The 17,977-nt window shown below is 41.7% G+C and overlaps 1 protein-coding gene across 1 annotated transcript in view; it reads left to right on the plus strand.

Annotated features, from left to right (window-relative positions):
- Positions 1–17,977, plus strand: part of ADAMTS2 (ADAM metallopeptidase with thrombospondin type 1 motif 2) — a 174,455-nt gene that overhangs the window by 125,622 nt on the left and 30,856 nt on the right. The window contains exons 5-10 of the mRNA XM_054642736.2: positions 86–169; positions 10,755–10,911; positions 11,746–11,851; positions 13,470–13,613; positions 16,186–16,318; positions 17,763–17,876. Of these exons, the coding sequence (XP_054498711.2) occupies positions 86–169; positions 10,755–10,911; positions 11,746–11,851; positions 13,470–13,613; positions 16,186–16,318; positions 17,763–17,876 (738 nt within the window). The remainder of the gene's footprint in view (positions 1–85; positions 170–10,754; positions 10,912–11,745; positions 11,852–13,469; positions 13,614–16,185; positions 16,319–17,762; positions 17,877–17,977) is intronic.

The raw sequence follows: 17,977 nt of genomic DNA on the forward strand, positions 1-17,977 counted from the left end.
CTGGCCTAATGATATAGCATAAAAGGTACTGGCTGTATCACTGCCTTCATAGTTACCATTGTTAAAGCACTGAACTCTTTTGCAGGTTAATGAAATTTATCATGATGAGTCCCTGGGTGCTCACATTAACGTTGTCTTGGTGAGGATAATCCTGCTGAGCTACGGCAAGGTAAGGAAAGGTTAATTTAAATGGAGGATATCAATATCTATAGACTTCATTCTTTTATGAACAGTGCAGTTACTGGGGACATGTATTTCTTTTGTATTTTAATCCATATATATTGTCCTTACTAGTCTGTGAATATAAAGAACTTTCATGTTTATATATATCTATTTATCATTTAAACTTTATATTTCAAATAATTTCAATTTCTTCTGGGTTTTCCCTGTGTCATTTGAAGTTACTGCTTAGTTCTGGCAGCCTGTCTTTTCAGATTTGTTTGGAATAGTCCATGAAACATAGAGAACATTTTAGTTCCTAAAGGAAACACAATTGGGTTCTGGTTCAACTGTAAGTAAGTAACAGTAAACACAAGTATCTTGCACAGTTCTGCAAGATACTGAGGGCTACAGCTGCTTTCTAAGAACTCATTTATACTTGTGCTTATTGTCAGGGGAGCTACACATGTGCTTAAAGTTAAATGGGTGTTCTGTGGAATAGGGGCCAGAAGGTAAGAGCTCTACAGATCAAATCTGTAATTAAAAATATCAAGTGTTCTTTCTCTCAGTTTCTGTGGAAGGGGTTGCTCCACAGACAAAACCTGGGTAAAAAGGAACAAAATATTAAATGGGTTTCAAAAGTATTGATCTGTTCAGTACCTGTGTCCTGTTACTGCCAAGTCAACATCAGATTCCATGGGAACAAGAACAGGACATTTCAAGTATGTTGATAACTGCTTTGGTCAAGGACATGTCATTTTAGTGCTTCCAATGCAGCATCAGGCCCAGCTGCTCAGGGCAGAGTGTTAACATCCAATACACCTTCCTATGACTGGGATTTCCATGTTCATGTAGTAAACCTGGATTCTGGATGACTCCATGTCTGTTCATGGAATTTGCTGGAAAGAGCCCGTGCAGATGGTGAAGCTCCACTGGCATCCACCAGCTTGCCCTGCTCAATACCTACTGAGAATTTTCCTCCCTGGTGCAAATGAGGGAGCTCTCAGGTTTAGTCTGGCCTCTGCAGGAGACTGATTACCTGGGTACAGGTTAAATTTTTCTGTTGGAGCTTCCCCATCTGAGAACTAAACACACCAATCTATCTCTGCTTTTCCTGCAGTGATGATGATGATGATGTAGTTATGCACTTTGGATAAGCTTAATCAGATACATGTCCTAAAGTAAATGTAAAAAAAAGGTAATATTTGCCATTTTGTGATTGAAAGTTCATGGAGTGTGTAGTTAATATTGAATTACAAAATGGTTGATATATCCTTGTGATTGCTGTAATGGCAAAAAATTGATTGCAAATTGACTTGTGAATCTCATACAAATCTGATGTTGCAATAGTGGTGGAAGCCAGCAGAATTAGTACCTGGGCTAGTGACTTCTTTGCAGTCCTTAGTTCATGGGCATTTCATAATTGTTATGTGTTTATTATTATTCATCTTTAGCCCTATAGATCTACCTCAATGTGAGCTCTGGTTATTTCTGCCATTTTCCAGATGGCAGACAGTAGCTACAGCAGTCATCATTCCATCTTAAGGATCTTTGTTTTCTTGTGAAAAGCAAAGCTTTGTCCATTTATAATTCGAAAGTTACCAGTTTCATATTTTTTTGAGAGGAGAGTTGGGGTGGAGGACAGAAGCCAGCATTTTTTGGCAGGTCTTTGGACACATCACAGAAGTAGCATTTGCAGGTCTGTGTAATCTGCTTGTGGATATTCTGCTTCTGGATTCTCCATCCACAATCTGCAGTGGACAATGATTTAGCTTCTGAGTTGTCCTGCTGGTTTCAGTGGAATAATTCTGCTATCACAAGCTTGTCCCAAAGATAATTTTTCTTGCCTTTTCATATCTGACTCTTGTTTACATGAAAGACAATCTATAGCTTTCTAAAAATAGTAAAAAAATATATATATAAAAGATATAATTCCAGAGCTCCTCTACTTTATGATGTGAGAACCTGCATGCCATGGCTGTATAAGAATACATCCTTTTCTGTTCATGTTTTTAAAGTTCCTGATCAGAGGTCTAGTACCAGGGAGTAGAAGGTGAGGAGATTTTTCTTTATAGGTTTGGGTTAATAAATTATTATCCCAAATGGAATTATTATCCCAAGTGGAAAAACAGAGAGAAGAAGTATATAGTTGTTATTTTCTGAACCTGTTCTGAGGAATTAGAACAAAGCCTTGAATATTTTACTGCCCCACACATGAGTACTAACAATTTTTAGGAAAATATATATTCAAAACACATAGTATTTAGTGGGGTACTTGTACAAGTTAAGGCAGTGCATGAATGAAGCAGCATGGTTGGTTTCACAACATGAAAATGTTATCCCAGTCTTGTTTGAGTAAGCATTTCTTTTGAAAGCATGGAGCTAATATCTTCAGAATCATTTGCTTCACTGCAGGCAATTTATATATATTATCAAGGGTGCCATTTAAATAATCATAATAATTACATTATGGTTCTGTAATTGATGAAGTATGTACCATCAACGTCAGGTTTATGACAGCACTCTCAGCTATTGCCAATTCTCCACCCCTGAGCAGTCTTCTACTGGATTGTGGGTTTTTCAGATGATTATATTATTTTATACAATATGTCATCTGTTGATAAGAATAATATGGACAATACTTGAGTTGCATAGCAACCAACCTTTCACTGGTTTTTGCTTGAAGGTACTCCAGTCTTTCAAATGTACTTATATTTTAATAGTCTCAAACACAGGCAACTGTACATGCAGGAGTTTCAGTAATTTCAGGAATAGCATTAATATGTGGTAAGATGAAAAAATGGAACATATTCCTTAGTGATGAAGGAATATGACATGCTGAAATTACTTCAGGGGTGAATTGAAAAGATCAGACATGGTTTTACTGAATTAGCACTTTGTGTGAGTTATCACCTCAGGACTTTGAGGGGGTGGCAGGTTGAGCCCTGCCAAGAGCACCAGGCTTGGGCTCTGGCTGGGTGGTGTGTCTGGGGAGCAGGCAGAGTGTGGCTGGGCTGGGGTAGCTCTGCAGGACTTTGCAGGAGCTACCAGCCCTTCCCTGACTCCCCACTTTTCTCTTAGTACTACCTGCAAATGATGTACCACAGACTGATGTGAGGGCTTCAGCTGTGCCTTGCTGCTGCCCACTCATTTATCAATTCCATCATTGGGGCAGAAAAACGTGTTCTGCAAAGGCTGCTCCATATCTGTGTTGGCTTCAGAAGCCACAATGCATTTCTCTGCATTTTCTTGACATTGACTTCCAAAGTCACTGGCTCTTTTGATGGGATGGGATACTGCAAATAAGTAAACAGGGTACATGCAGTGCATTTTTCTTCAAATGGGAAAAGAGCTGGCTTGCTTCTGCCTTTTTAACTTCAGTAGTAGGAAGATTGGTTCCAAATTTTGGCAACTGCGGATGTATTTGAGATTAATATAATTCAATGTTTGTGCGAATTATTCCACTTAGACCTATTTTGGTTGTAACAGCTCTGTAATACAGCTAGCTCTAGAATACTCAGGGAAATAAGCAAAGCAACCACGAGCACCAAGTGCAGAGGAGGTTGCAAGGGATGAGCTGAGCATGCATTTAAAAACCCTGACTGGTTATTCTAAAATTTGTTTGGAAACATTTAAATACTGAGCACTGCATAAAATCCTCTCATCGCCTCTTTGAGGTGAATGAATAAAGATCATTATTCCCATTTTACAGCTAAAAAAACAAAGATGTTAAGTGTTATTTTCCAAGGCCACACGGAAGGCCACTGGCAGGCTGGGGATAAGACCTCATAAATTCCTGGCTGCAGCCCCACGCTCTGTCCACTGACAATGGTGACTCTGTGTGCAGATGAGCTGCCCTTGCACAGCACAGAGGAAAGCACAGGTTAGCTGGGATGGATGCAATTAATACAGTGATTAATGAAAAACCACTTGGAAAGAATTTTGCAGGCACTGCAGGGTTTCAATAAATGCAGCCCCCTGAGGATTTGTGAGGGTTATTTCTTGGGAAATGTGAGTGTGGCAGTGCAGGACACCCCTGAGCTCTCCTCTGGCACCATGCACAGCCTGAGTGTATTCAGCCTGGAGCAGGGTGGGATGGGCTGAGGGATGCTGGCTCTGCTCTGTGGCATCTGGAAAAGCAACCAGGAGGGAGAGAAAACCCACATAAGCTGTAAACCAGTGCTGGCATCACAACAAGTGGCTGGACTCTGACCATGTGTTAACTTGGTCAGAGTGAAAGAGGAACCTGACTACCAGTGCAGAGAGCCTCTCAATTAGCTTAGAGGAGGGAAGAAAACCCAAACAGCCTTGAGGTAGCAGTTGAAGAAGAAGGTGTTATGGGGTGGATGCCTGCAACCTCATAGGACAGGACTATCCAACTGAGAAAGACTTTTCAATTTTGTATGTCTGAGACATTAGCAGAGCTCCTGCTGCCTTCATTTGGGACAGAGCTTTACCTTTGATATTTTCATAAAATGATGCTCTCTTTATCTCTGCCATCTGACCTTTCCATGCCTAAGCTTGATACAAGCAGGGGAGATGTTCTTGGTTCAGCCAGGATGGAAGTGCTGGTTCAGTCTGAGTCAGGTTCTTCTTGATCTCTGTTTCCCATAAGGCAGCCCTGGAAGCACAAATCAGGTTTATCCCTTAAATCTGGTGTTTGTCCTTACTATTTTGCTGTTGACTCTGCTGTTTCCCTGGAGGGAAAGGGATGAGCACCTCCACTTACCTCTGCCTCTCCCAGGAAGGTGCAAAGGCTCTGGCTGAGAGCACCTGTGCCTGGCAATGCAGGGAGGTTGTTGGCTGCACATTAGGGCCATGGAAGCTGTGCTTGGAATGGACCTCATCAACTGCTCTGCTCAGAGCAAGGTCACCTGGAGCAGGTTGTTCAGCACTTTGTCCAGCTTGGTTTTGAATATTTCCAGAGACTCAATAACCTCTCTGGACAACCCTTACCAATGTTTGGCCACTCTTATGGTAAAACTACAGTAACACTCCTAAAGGCTTTTTTTCTTGCCCATTGCCTCTTCTCCTTTCTCTGGATCCCACTGAGAAGACTGCCTCAGTCATCTTTATTCCCTGCTGAATAGGTTTTTATATCTATTGAGATCTTCCTGAGCCTCCTCCAGCCTCTCCTTGTACTAGGTCACAAATGTGAGTTGAGTATCTTATTTTTCCACTGACATTGGTAGATGCAGAAGACCTGAAAGAATAAGCAGGAATCAAGCCCTGACCTCACAGATATGTCTGAAGATGGAGTTGTTGACCCCAGAATTTGGCCATATCCAGTAACCAGCTCTGCACAGGCTGAGTTGCAAGGCCAGGACCTACATATGATGTAGCATTTTGGCAGCTGTTCATATTTTTGCACTGTTTTCATATGTTTCATATGGGGATAAAGAGAAGAGATATTGCCCCTCCTGTTTTTCATCTGAGTGAATTGTTGAATTCCCTTATTTATATATTAGACTTAGAGTTTATGATTTCCAGTGTGTTTTGTTGGGACCTTGAAGAATGTGGAGCTGGCTGATAGCATAAACAGTACTTTGTACTCCTGATCTGCTTACATTTATACAGAATTAGATGCTGGAAAATGTTTACAAACTGCTGCCATAAGAAAGCTTTGCAAATCCTTTGAATGCAAAATGACAGTTTGCTGAATGAGCTATTTTTGTTAGTTTGGTTACCATGGACATTCAATAATTGTATTTATTTATCTTTTGCTTGTCTTGTTCAGGATGAAAGAAGAATATAGAAGTTCTAATCCAATATCCCATGAGCAATAGAAGTGCCAAGTAGAAGCAATGTAAACAGTGTGTTTTGCAGAGACTTTACACATTCAGAAAGGGAAAGTCATATGTTAAATTGTTTCCTGAACGTGTGCACTGCTGTGGTCCAACTTTTCCTGCTATAGTTTGAAGCCTGTCATGTTAAGAATATTTCTGTTCCTCCTGGAGCTACTGAAGAGCTGCAAAGCCTTCTCCGTTGGTTCTCTTGGAGCACCACCTAATGGATGAGTTAGGAAAGGTCCCAAGCATCTGACCAGCCTAAATTCCTTATGTTCTTATCACCAGGTACCTGCCCATCATCACTTTTGCGAAGTTGTACCCAGTGATGCCAAATATCAGATAAATAAAACATTTGTTTAAGGGGAGCTGCCACTCTGTATGTGACACCACTGTGTCTTTCACATGGGCTGGCAGCTTGAACATTCTTGAAAGGCTTGGGTAGAATATAGACTAATTTTGCAGTTTTCTTCCAAGATAAGCTTGACATTGTTAAAGAAAAAAAAAAGTTACATATTTCTTCCTTGTTCCATAATCTCCACAAGTATTTGAAGGGCTTTCCACAGCTTCATGAATGACTCGTTCTTCAGTGTGTTCATATGAGAGAACTGATAACTTCCCAAAGGATAAGAAAGTTCAGAGACCTCTCTGGCTTTCAACCACTTCTTACTACCCTGCTTTGCCTCTTTGTATGAATGGTAGAATGGTAGTTGCAACTCAGTTGTCTTTTTTTTTTTCTTCTTTTTTTTTTTTGTTGCTTCCATCTAAGAAGGAAGGGAGTGGAGAAGAGATGAAGGCAGAATCACAAAAAGGGAGGAAAATGTGCAACATTGGTAGATGCTGAGTTTCCCAGAGAAAAGGCCCCATCTAGTTCTGTAGGGCAGACTGTCCTCGTCATCCTCTGTGGTATCTCCTTGCCTGGGGGATGTTTTCCCAGCTGAGCCCTTTCCACTTCTTGGTCAACATCTCCATCTGTTTCAATCAGCAGTTCACAGATATTTTTGCTTTTCTTGCTGTGAGAAGGAAAGTTTCTCTTTCCATTGGCAGTTTTCCTGCTGATCAGCTGAGTAATGCTCTCCACAGGCCTGCTGTCCTGCTTGGAAAGAGGTCCTTCCCAGCCAGGTCAGAGCTCCCAGCCAGCTGCAGGACCTGTGAGTTCCTGGCAGTGTGAGCCCTTTGCTGGCCAAGAGTGACACCTACACCTCTTCTCCATGTGCAGCCTGCTGGCCCCCAACTTCCCCTGTTTGCTGTGTGACAAAGAGGGATTTTACCTTTCAGCCTTTATTACAGCACACAGCTCATCTCTTTTCCTCTTTCTCATTTGCTTTGTCCATTTAATAAAGGCTTGGGCTCTGATGAAAGCCCACATTGGTTTCCAAAAGAAAATATTATTAAGTGTTATCTGATATCTCTACAAGAGTAATTTTTGGACAACATCCTTCTAAAACATATGACATCTGCCCTGTCTACTAACAAGCTCTGCCTGGTTCCATGATCCCCTGAACTCCTTTCTTCAGGACAGCAGCATTTATCTGTAAAGACAAGGCAGCTGGAAAAGTGGATAAAATTCTATATAAAAGCATGCCTGGCTTAGGAAGTCTTTGACCCAAAGACCACTGGAGCCTTGGAGGTTCTTTGGAGGGAAACACTACCTCAAATTCCCTTGCCTGGCCATACCATTGCCTGCTGTCAGGAGAGGACCATGGTGTTCGTGGTTCTTCAGTCTCAGCCAGTGCAGTTGCACAGCACAGTGAGCTTGACTCACTGATGGTTCGCTGGCCATGCAATATTTGCTGTTAGCACTGATGGAGCCTGTCTGATCTTTGGCAAATTGCAGAAAGTGGATGTTCAGGTGAAAATTTGCTAGGAATCAAGTGGGTTTCTTTTTTCAGGCTGCTGCATTACAGTGAGAAAAGACAAGGGATTAGTGACCAGATGATTTGAGTGCTCAGTGGTCTTGGAGTACTCAGCAGACAGACTGAGTTTTTCCTCTCACTCTTTGAAGTCCTCCCCACTTACAGGACCTAGACTTGCTACTTACATTCATAGCACATGGACACTCAAAATAAATGACTTCCTACTGGATGTCCCAGCTTAAAGAGCAGTATGGCTCAGTTTTATGATGTTAAAGTTGTGTAATTGGCAAAAACGTTGGGTCAGCTAAAACATGTTTTCTGGGAGTTGTGTGTTCTCAGTTTCCCCTTTTACGTGAAAGGGTTTTTTTCTTTCTCCCTGTTGTGTTGGATGCAAAAACCCCACAATGCTCCACATTAACCACTTGGTCCAGCTTCATTTGCTTGAAGACAAACTCTAAAATCAGTGTTTTGATAAGTAAGCATTGAGGTTCTCTTGGACTGAGCCTGTGGTTTTGCGGTTGGAATGGCCTCAGAATGCAGTGAGGGAGTTGTTGACTCATGGCAGATGCCAGGGCAGTGCCTGAGCCACGGGAGCTGCTGCTCTGCTGTGCCAGGCTGCTCTGGCCCCTGGCAGACTCGTTGTTAATCAGAGCAGTTCTGTAACCTGCTCTCTTGGTTCATTCAGAGACAAACATTTTGCTTTTGTGAAGGACTCCACCAACAAGGGTTTGGTTTAGCGGGCAGGGAAGAGATGACAGAGGACAGCTATAAAGCAGTGGTTATTAGGAAATAATTGACATTTTATTTTCTATGCTTTTTTGCTGATCATGCAAATTCAAGAATTCTTTGCAAATAATTGGATACCCTTAAACAAAGCATATGTTGATAGGGTGTGTGTTTTCACTGTTTTCTGATCATTGTGTCTTAAATGATGCAATTTTTAATTTGGTAGAATGTACACAAGGAGGTCATTATGAAATAAAGAAGTATTAGCAAACATCAGAAAATATTGGAAAACTAGAGGTTTCTCAACTTCATTTTACAGCATTTTTTGCTTTTGCATCTTGCAGTCAGATTCTTTTATTGAGGTCCTTGAAGGAATGGACCTTTTTTGTGCAGTTTTAGAGAAATAAGAGTGAAGGTGATATAGATAAGTTTTGTGTTTGTTTGCTTGTTTGTTTTTGTTTTACCACTGATGGATGTTATTAAAGACCTCAGCAACAGTCAAACCCTGTTTAAGGGACTAGGATTTTTCTTGGAGAGCCAGGATTTTGCCCTGTATTAGTAACTCAAAGTTTGTTTAAGTATGTTCTTATAAATATACAAAGATTCAATAAAGGCACCACAACTGTCCCACCATTTTAAATACAGTTATTAGTTCAATTTCCAAGGGAATTATGGCTGGAAGCAGTATGATCCAATACAGGATTATATTACAACTTTTTCATTCCACAGTGATATCAGAATCCAAACTGTGCCTCTATTTGGTTTATAAATTTGTTTTTCTGAACATTTGCAGAATTGTAATATCTTAGTTTTGCCAAAATCAGACCTCAGTTTGGCAGACACTTCTTTTATCAATTCCAGTTGTTCTTCCACAACCCTTTGAGGATTTTCTTTTTCATGTAGTCAATACTCTATGTACTCCATCATGCATTCAATTAGAGGACACGTCAAATACATCTGTATTTAAACATGAATTGTATTACTTCTCTCCTATTTTTGGCATAGGCTAAGTTTTGCTCTACATTAAGTATTTTGGAATGACAAATGCTTGCAGTACAGTATAGCATCTAAACTGTAGTGGGTTTTGTTATGATTACAGTGTTGTCATGGTAATATAATTTTTGCAAATGAAAAGCCAGGGTTCACATCTGTGGTTCTTACAAATCCTGGAAGTCCTGAGACAGGTCAGTTAGTCATACATTTTAGAGTATCCCACACACAATAAGCTTTCTAAAGTCTTAGCAGGGCACAGTATCAAGCAGACTTAGCTGGGAACTCCTAAGAAAGTACTACTAAAAAAAATAAATAAAAAAGAGGCAAATGTAATAGTTGGATTTTAAAATGCCTTTCTCTTCCTTGCTCAAGAGAACTGTTCTTTGCACCTCACCTAACACATCAGCTCACTGGAGCCAGCTAAGCTGTGTCAGTTCACCACCCATGTAACCTGTGGTTTACATGGAGAATGGCATCCCACAGAGGGAAGTTGTGTTCTACCTTCTGAATGATCTTCAGATGAGTAATGGGATAAAAAAAATGCAATTTAAAAGACAGTCACTGAGAAAGTCTGTTTCTGGAAGTAATGGTTCAGGTACAGCTGAAAAAGTGCGCTTGGTTTTACACCAACAGAGCACCCAGGAGTGTGCCAAGGTCTGCCAGAACAGCCTAACCAGCTCTGTTTCATGACAAAAGTAGTGATGAACAGGACAGGGTGCTGGCTCTCAGCAGTTGTTGTGATAGGCTTTTCTTGGCCATTAGGCATTGATCTTCCCCACACTGGGTCAGTCTCTCCTGGTTGAGACTGTTGTGGTTCCAAAAGGGACATGGGCTCCATCAGGAACTGTATATCCAGACTGGAAGTGATGGTAAAGAGATGATAAAATGATGTAAACTGATGCCAGGGTGGCATAGAAATAATAAGAGTTTACAACCCAGTATCAGTTTTGTCACTAAAATACCCATCTTTTTATTTCTCATCTATTTTTAAATTTTGTTATGTCTTAAATCTCATTAAATGCAGAAATTACAATCTAACCATGAACTTTAGCTATTTTCTTGCTTTCTGGATCCAGTAAAATCTGTTTCTGAAGTGTAAGTATCTCTTGATTAAGAACGAACTTGTAATGGAAACGGGATGCTTAGTGAAGTGCCTGAAAAAGTTGGGAAAAAAAATTGCCTACACTTCTAATAAATAACTCTTGGTGTCATTTTTCCCCTTGTGTGACTGCAGTCCATGAGTCTGATAGAGATTGGGAACCCCTCACAAAGCCTGGAGAATGTGTGTCGCTGGGCCTACCTCCAGCAGAAACCCGACACTGGGCACGCCGAGTACCACGACCACGCCATCTTCCTCACCAGGCAGGATTTTGGTCCATCAGGCATGCAAGGTGTGTGCCTGGGTTTGGGTTGCATTTGCATTTATTACCAAGCCGGGCTAACCATGTAAAGTTTAATTGTACATCTTTTGCTGAGCTGTGGTCAGTGTTTTCTCTCCCCAAGAGCTCTGTGCTGGGCCATTTTCAGTTGTAACTGCTTTACTTGTTATTTGATTCTTTCTTACTGATTACCTATTGGATCATTTCTGTGTTCTTACTGAAGCAGAGAAAATGGGATACATATGTAAACAGTCCTGGAAATGCCCCAAGATTAAATAATAGATTTTGTGTTTTAAAAGTTCCAAAGCTGTTGCTGTGTTACAGACAATTCACAAAAAATGTGGTTATGGAGAGGTTTGGAACAGCAGGGCCAAGTGCTGTCCACTTTTTCCTTTTTTCAGACCTCTGCCTCCTGTGAGATCAGGTTTTTCACCAGAGGGGAGAAATCTCAGAGATTTCCCATTGATTTTGAGTTGGCCAGAACTGCTGTCAACACAGGGATGGGGCTTTGCTCCCTGAGGGGTGGTATTGGGCTCCTCCATACAGCAGCATGTGGTGTTCTTTGCCTCTGTTGTCTTAGGCACTTAGAAAAGGCAATTGTAGGGCAGTCCAAGAGGTGATAAACATTTTCTTGGTGAGCCAGGAAGTTTTCATTTGTTCAAAGCTGGTTTCATCTGTTTCACAGATGAAGGAGCACATCATTAAAAGTTTGGGGGCAGAGGTCTTGGGAGGGCCGCTTCAACTATACTTGTGTCACAACAAAGGACACAGCTCACCCTAGAGCTTCCCACCACTCTGATTTTTCTGTACTTGCTCATTTTCTGAAACCCTTGGTGTTTCTCACAGGCTACGCTCCCGTCACTGGGATGTGCCATCCTGTCCGGAGCTGCACTCTCAACCATGAAGATGGTTTTTCATCTGCATTTGTGGTGGCTCATGAAACTGGACATGTGTGAGTACAACTGGACATTTGTGTTGTGCCTTTAAATGGTTTTTTGTACAAACAAATGCTGTTGACATTAAACAGATGCAATTGCTGTTAAGAAACAATATTTAGGGTTAGCTCTGGTTTCAGGTCTCAGCTCTCACAAAGCTTTCTTTATGGTCTTAAGTAAGATTTATATTTTGGGATCTTCAAATGGGAAAAAAAGAACTAATACCAAAATATCTTCCAGGGCTGCTGTGGGACTCGATTGAATGATGTATTGTAGTCTCCTGGCGGAAATATAAAGTACCCATAATAAAGAAATATGAATTCACTGAGTCAGTGGAACACAGTATTCTTGCAAGCAATCCATACTAAATAAGCACATAATCTGTATATGTTAGTGCTGATAAAGGTAACAATACTGTATAGAAGCGAGGTGCCAAGCACAACAGTTCCAACTCTTCTATATATCTCATATAAAAAATGTAATCATTTTACCTGTTGACGTGATTTGAACCAATGCCTGAGCAGCAGTTGTCAGAGCTTTGGTTTTTCCCAGATCTTTTTAGTTTCTCTGTTCTCCCTCCAGAGAACTCCCACTGATTTCCCATTTTCTCTTTGGTAGAATAACAGGTACCAGAAGGCTTTTGCTGAACAGTTTCCATCTATTCTGTTTTCTCTGAGAAAGCCTGCAGGTCCTTTCTCTTTTTTTAAACAATAAAGTGTCAAAATTTATTGAAATCACCATAAACATATCTTAGTTAGACAGAAACACCTATTTGAGACTCAGATAGTATTTGCTTCCAGAATTTTTGAATTAGGAATGAAAAGAACACAGCATGGACTTTAAAAAAGACTGCAGAAAGTTTGTAATCCCTCAAGTCATATTCAGCTCCAGTCTGTTAATTTGGTTTAACTATGGACAGATATTGCCCATATTAGTCCAATAGTGCTTATTAAAAATACAATATAAGATTCTAACAAAGGAAAGGAGCAAATATATTCATAATAAATCCAAAAAGAAATTTTAAACTGTCTGTAATTTGGGGTAATTTTCTAGAAAGCATCCACCACTTTCCAAGCTGTTTCACATTTAAACAATGTGGGATTGCTCCTGGGCAACAGCAGCAGCTTGTCTGAACTAGCTTTCTGTGTGGTGCCTTTCTTTATTTCCATGCAAAGGAATTGTCTGCAGTTGCAAAATACTTTGAATCAAGCTAAGGTGTGATTTTTTTAGAAGTTATATAAAGCTCTGAATAGCTCCAGATTAGAGCCTGGGAACGTTTCTGTCAGTATTCCTGGAGGGTGGGCAGGCTTAGTAATTCAGAAATGGATTCATATTCAGCTGTAGTAATTCACAAATGTGCATGTGCACAAAGCCCACAAAAGGCATTTTTAGGTATTTTTTGAAAGTGGATTAGGCTAATGACATCAAAGTACTCTCAAGGGTCAATCCTTCCATGTGGGAGTTACTCCAGACCAGCTCTAGCCCCATCCTCACCCTTACTCCCCATGACTTTGCTCATGTGAACAAGGGCTGTGGGACTTCAGAACCTTGCTGGCACCAAGCCCTGGTGGCATGGGGAGGGGCAGCACTTGGAGCCAACCCGTGGCATCACCTCTGTGTCTCTGCTGGGGGCAGTTTAGGAATGGAGCACGACGGCCAAGGGAACCGCTGTGGGGACGAGGTCCGGCTGGGCAGCATCATGGCCCCCCTGGTGCAGGCTGCCTTCCACCGCTTCCACTGGTCCCGCTGCAGCCAGCAGGAGCTGAACCGCTACCTCCAGTGAGTAACTCTACCTCCAGTGAGTAACACTACCTCCAGTGAGTAACTCTACCTCCAGTGAGTAATGCTACCTCCAGTGAGTAACACTACCTCCAGTGAGTAACACTACACCCAGTGAGTACTGCTACCTCCAGTGAGTAACACTACCTCCAGTGAGTACTGTTACCTCCAGTGAGTAACTCTACCTCCAGTGAGTACTGCTACCTCCAGTGAGTAACACTACACCCAGTGAGTACTGCTACCTCCAGTGAGTAACTCTACCTCCAGTGAGTAACACTACCTCCAGTGAGTACTATTACACCCAGTGAGTAACACTACCTCCAGTGAGTATCGCTATCCCCAGTGAGTACTGCTACCTCCAGTGAGTAACACTACCTCCAGTGAGTACTGCTACCCCCAGTGAGTACTGTTACCTCCATTGAGTACTGCTGGGCAGCCTGTCTCCTCTGCATGGGAACAGTTCTTGTCTCGCCTTTGCTTTGATGGCAGCCTGTCACATTCACATTTTCTCAAAAATCCCTTTGCCCAGGATTTTTCTCCTGGGAAGCTGAGAAGCTTCAGAGAAAAGAGAAACAATTCTTATCTCATTTGCTTCTCCTGTGTTTTGCTCCTTTGGAATGTGTTTGGAGATTGTTTACCACAGGTGATTGTTTTAATGGTTTTTGGTGTGGGTTGTTTTCACTGTTTGGCCAATCAGGGCCAAGCTATGTTGGGACTCTGGAGGGAGTCATGAGGTTTCATTATTATCTTTTTCACATTCTGTAGGTATCCTTTCTGTATTCTTTAGTATAGTATAGTATTCTTTAATATAATATAGTATCATAAAACAATAAATTAGCCTTCTGAGAACATGGAGTTAGATTCATCATTCCTTCCCTCATCGGGGAACCCCGCAAATACAATATCAGCCCATTCTAAATTATTCTCATTTTATTTATGTCTGTTTGTTTTCTGGACATTGAGGGCGTATTTGCTGTCCTCTCAGGGATGATGGAAGGCACTGTTATGAATCTCATTGCTAGCTTTCCTCCCTCCCTACTCTAATCTCTAGCTGAGCACTGCCTTGGCTACCCAGCAGTGTTGTGTCTGTCTTGCCATTTGTTGCTTATGGTACCTGTCAGTGACAAGATGGTGCTGCCTAGAGAGGAAAATCTGCCCTTCAAGTGCTTAGGGCTTTTCTTGACTTTAGTAGATATCTGAAGAGCACACATGGTTCCAGAATCAGGTCTTCAGTTGTTAATTTTTCTTTCAGTAGCATAAATGCAGAAGCTGTTTAAACAGCTTCATCCATGCCCCTTGCCCTCCTTTTTGGACTTGACACTTCAGGCATTAGACCTGTGTGGAGTTCCCTGACAAATTCTGTTTATGACCTTTTTTTTTTTTGCTCCTTACAGAAAAAACCCTCCCCTTGTTATGTGCAAGTTGTACAAAAAATATGGGAAAGCTACTACCATAACCAGCAAAAGCTGAAAATTAGTAGGAAAAAAGTACAGCAAAATACATGAAGTAAACATGAGTCAGTCTTTTTGTCAGTACTTTTATTATTGTAGATATCTTAAGCGTGGCAATAAAGAATAAAAACATTGTGAGGGAAGTGTGATTGTTTCAATTAGCAAGATCCTCCAGAGCTTTAGCCATTAAATAAAAATCATCTGGTCTAGAGGGCTGCTTTACGTTCTTTTAAATACAACTATTTATAAAATGTCTTATAACAAAGCAGAATGATGGTTTGCTTTGAAGTAAATCTAACCTCAAAATTCTGCTTTCAGCTATTGGTAACTTCAAGACAACCTTAATGATTGCCAGGATAGGCTCGTGTATGGTGTCCTCATGTCTGTTAAATAACTGGGAGACATTTCAGAGATCCTGTGGACGGGGCTGGTGTTGTGAATCAACCAATTCTTACACTGTGTTAACCATTTGGTGGGGCTGGCATCAGTCCTTTGTGCTGGCATGACTTGGTCAGATGTAATTCTACAGGCTGTCCTCATCCTTAGGAGCAGAGGAGAAACTTCCATGTTGATCACACAGAAAGAAAACTTAGTTTAAACTATGGATGGAGCTGGGAGCGATCAGGAGAAGCAGAGAGAGGGAACAAACACAGCTGAAGTCTGTAAATGAGTTACTGCTTCTCAGGGAGGACACAGGGAAACTGTAAGCTCAGTGGTATTCTGGGCTGGTTACCCTGGCCTCTGCTTTTGAAACCTCATTTGAGAGACAGCTGCAGGCAGCAAGAAGTTCTGCAAATGGAAAATTAATTAAACTTTCTTTTCTTCCTGGTCTCATGTGGATTCTTCCTTTGATTCTTTCCACATAAGAGGCCTGGAGACTGATAGGAATTTACCTGCAAGCTAAATGGAAATTACAATGGAAGGGCTTCAAAAAAAGATGTGTAGAATCCACTGAAGGTAGATACGACATGCTAAAGTGAATTGCAATATTAGCTGCTCTTCAGGACCAGGATCTGAGAAATTATAGGCTCTATTTTGTTTGGAACAAAAAGGCAATGAAACCACAAACACTGTGAAAGCCTCACAGCCCCATCTGTTCCTGTAATTGTTGCCTGTTGCAGCTCCTACGATTGTCTGCGGGATGATCCCTTCGAACACGACTGGCCCTCCCTTCCACAGCTGCCAGGGATTCACTACTCCATGAATGAGCAGTGCCGCTTTGACTTCGGGCTGGGATACATGATGTGCACAGCTGTGAGTACTTAACTTTAGCTGCTGCTATTTCTTATCCAGGAGTGGTCCAAGTGTCTCTGAAATGTCCTCAAAAGGGACAGCGGAGTGAAGCCCACAAGGAAAGATATTGTGCCTTCTTATCTGGAAGCAAGGATTAACAACTGAATGTTGACATATATGTTATTCTAAGTATCTCTTGTGTTTTTTTTTTTTTTTAAGCTGGAGTTACAGAAGTAATTATTGTGCAGTTTCATAAATATCTGTAGTTGTCAAGCAAACAAACTTGCTGTGTTATTGAGCCTCCTCTTGCTGGCAGCTGGTTATTTTGCTACAAAACTCCCACCCAGATGTGAAGGAGATGGATTTGCTGCCACATCTCCTAGTGCTAGCACAGGGCAGCATGCTTTTATGATCCAATTTTATGGAAAGCGTGATGCATTTTGATACCTTGCAAGAGAAAATAGGCATCACAGCGAGTAAAGCTCTTGATGACACAGTTGGCTCTTGTGTATGAGGAAAATAAGAGGCAACATCTAAGTTTAAAGCAAGGCAAGGTTAGTGCTATTCTCAGTGGACTGGCCTTAGAAAATAGAGTCTTCTGCAGCAGGGTTGTGACTCCCACCTCCAGCTCCTCAAGTAGAACTAAATATTAAATGGAAAGAGATGTTTTCAGCTGCTGGCAGCTGCTGACACATAACATTTCTGCTTTCATTCCCATCTGCAGGAATATATGAGCCGAGCAGTGTCCCTAGATAATGGATGAGGACCTTTTCAGCATGAGCTGTAGTGTTGTGTCTTTACACAACTCCCTCTGATGCTGCCTTGGAAGAATGTCCCAGCCAAAGAGAATCTTTTCTTACAGCCATACTCCAGAGCCTGGGAGATGGAGGCTTTCTATTTTTCTTTGTTCAGAATAGCCAAAAGCATGTCCAGACATGATTTAGTATGTTTTGTGGTGGGTGCTTCCCATCCTCTCCTATAGAAGCCTTTGCCTTGTAGGTAAAATGCTGATTTATTCATTGGTTTGGGACCTGATCTCAAATTTCCATCCCCCTAAGAAGGGGATTACAACAGCTGAGCTAAAGTCTGAGCAGCTCATTTCCATCTCCCATGGGTGCACAAGGATTTTTTGCTTTATTTGCCAAATGAAGCAGCCCCATTTGGAGAAGCTGTAAGAAAAGGCAGCGTGTGTCTCACTGCCTGAGGAAGCTGGTTGGTCACTTGTGTAAAACTATTTTTGCTTGACTTCATTCCATCTCATGCAGATGGGATCTCACCTCAGAGTCATGATTCTGTATGCTCAAATATTCAATCCACAGACATCACGGTGCTCCTCAGGGATCAGCACTAACAGCTGGCATTTTAAACCTAGGAAAGGAACCCCCCCATCTGCAGCTCCTGTTGCAGTTTCCAGTGGGAGCTCTCTCAAAGCATCACCCACTCTGATTTTTTTGGTGTGTTCCAGTTCCGTACATTTGATCCCTGCAAGCAGCTGTGGTGTAGCCACCCTGAGAACCCCTATTTCTGCAAAACCAAGAAAGGGCCTCCGCTGGACGGGACCATGTGTGCACCGGGGAAGGTGAGAGCTGTGTACCCACACACCTCTGTGTGTTCACATGTCTTTGTGTGCAGCTGGGAATGTTCCTCTCAAAATCAAGAGGAGCAAGAGAAGAACCTGTC

The sequence above is a fragment of the Agelaius phoeniceus genome, chromosome 15 (assembly GCF_051311805.1).
Source record: "Agelaius phoeniceus isolate bAgePho1 chromosome 15, bAgePho1.hap1, whole genome shotgun sequence".
Lineage (NCBI taxonomy): Eukaryota > Metazoa > Chordata > Aves > Passeriformes > Icteridae > Agelaius > Agelaius phoeniceus.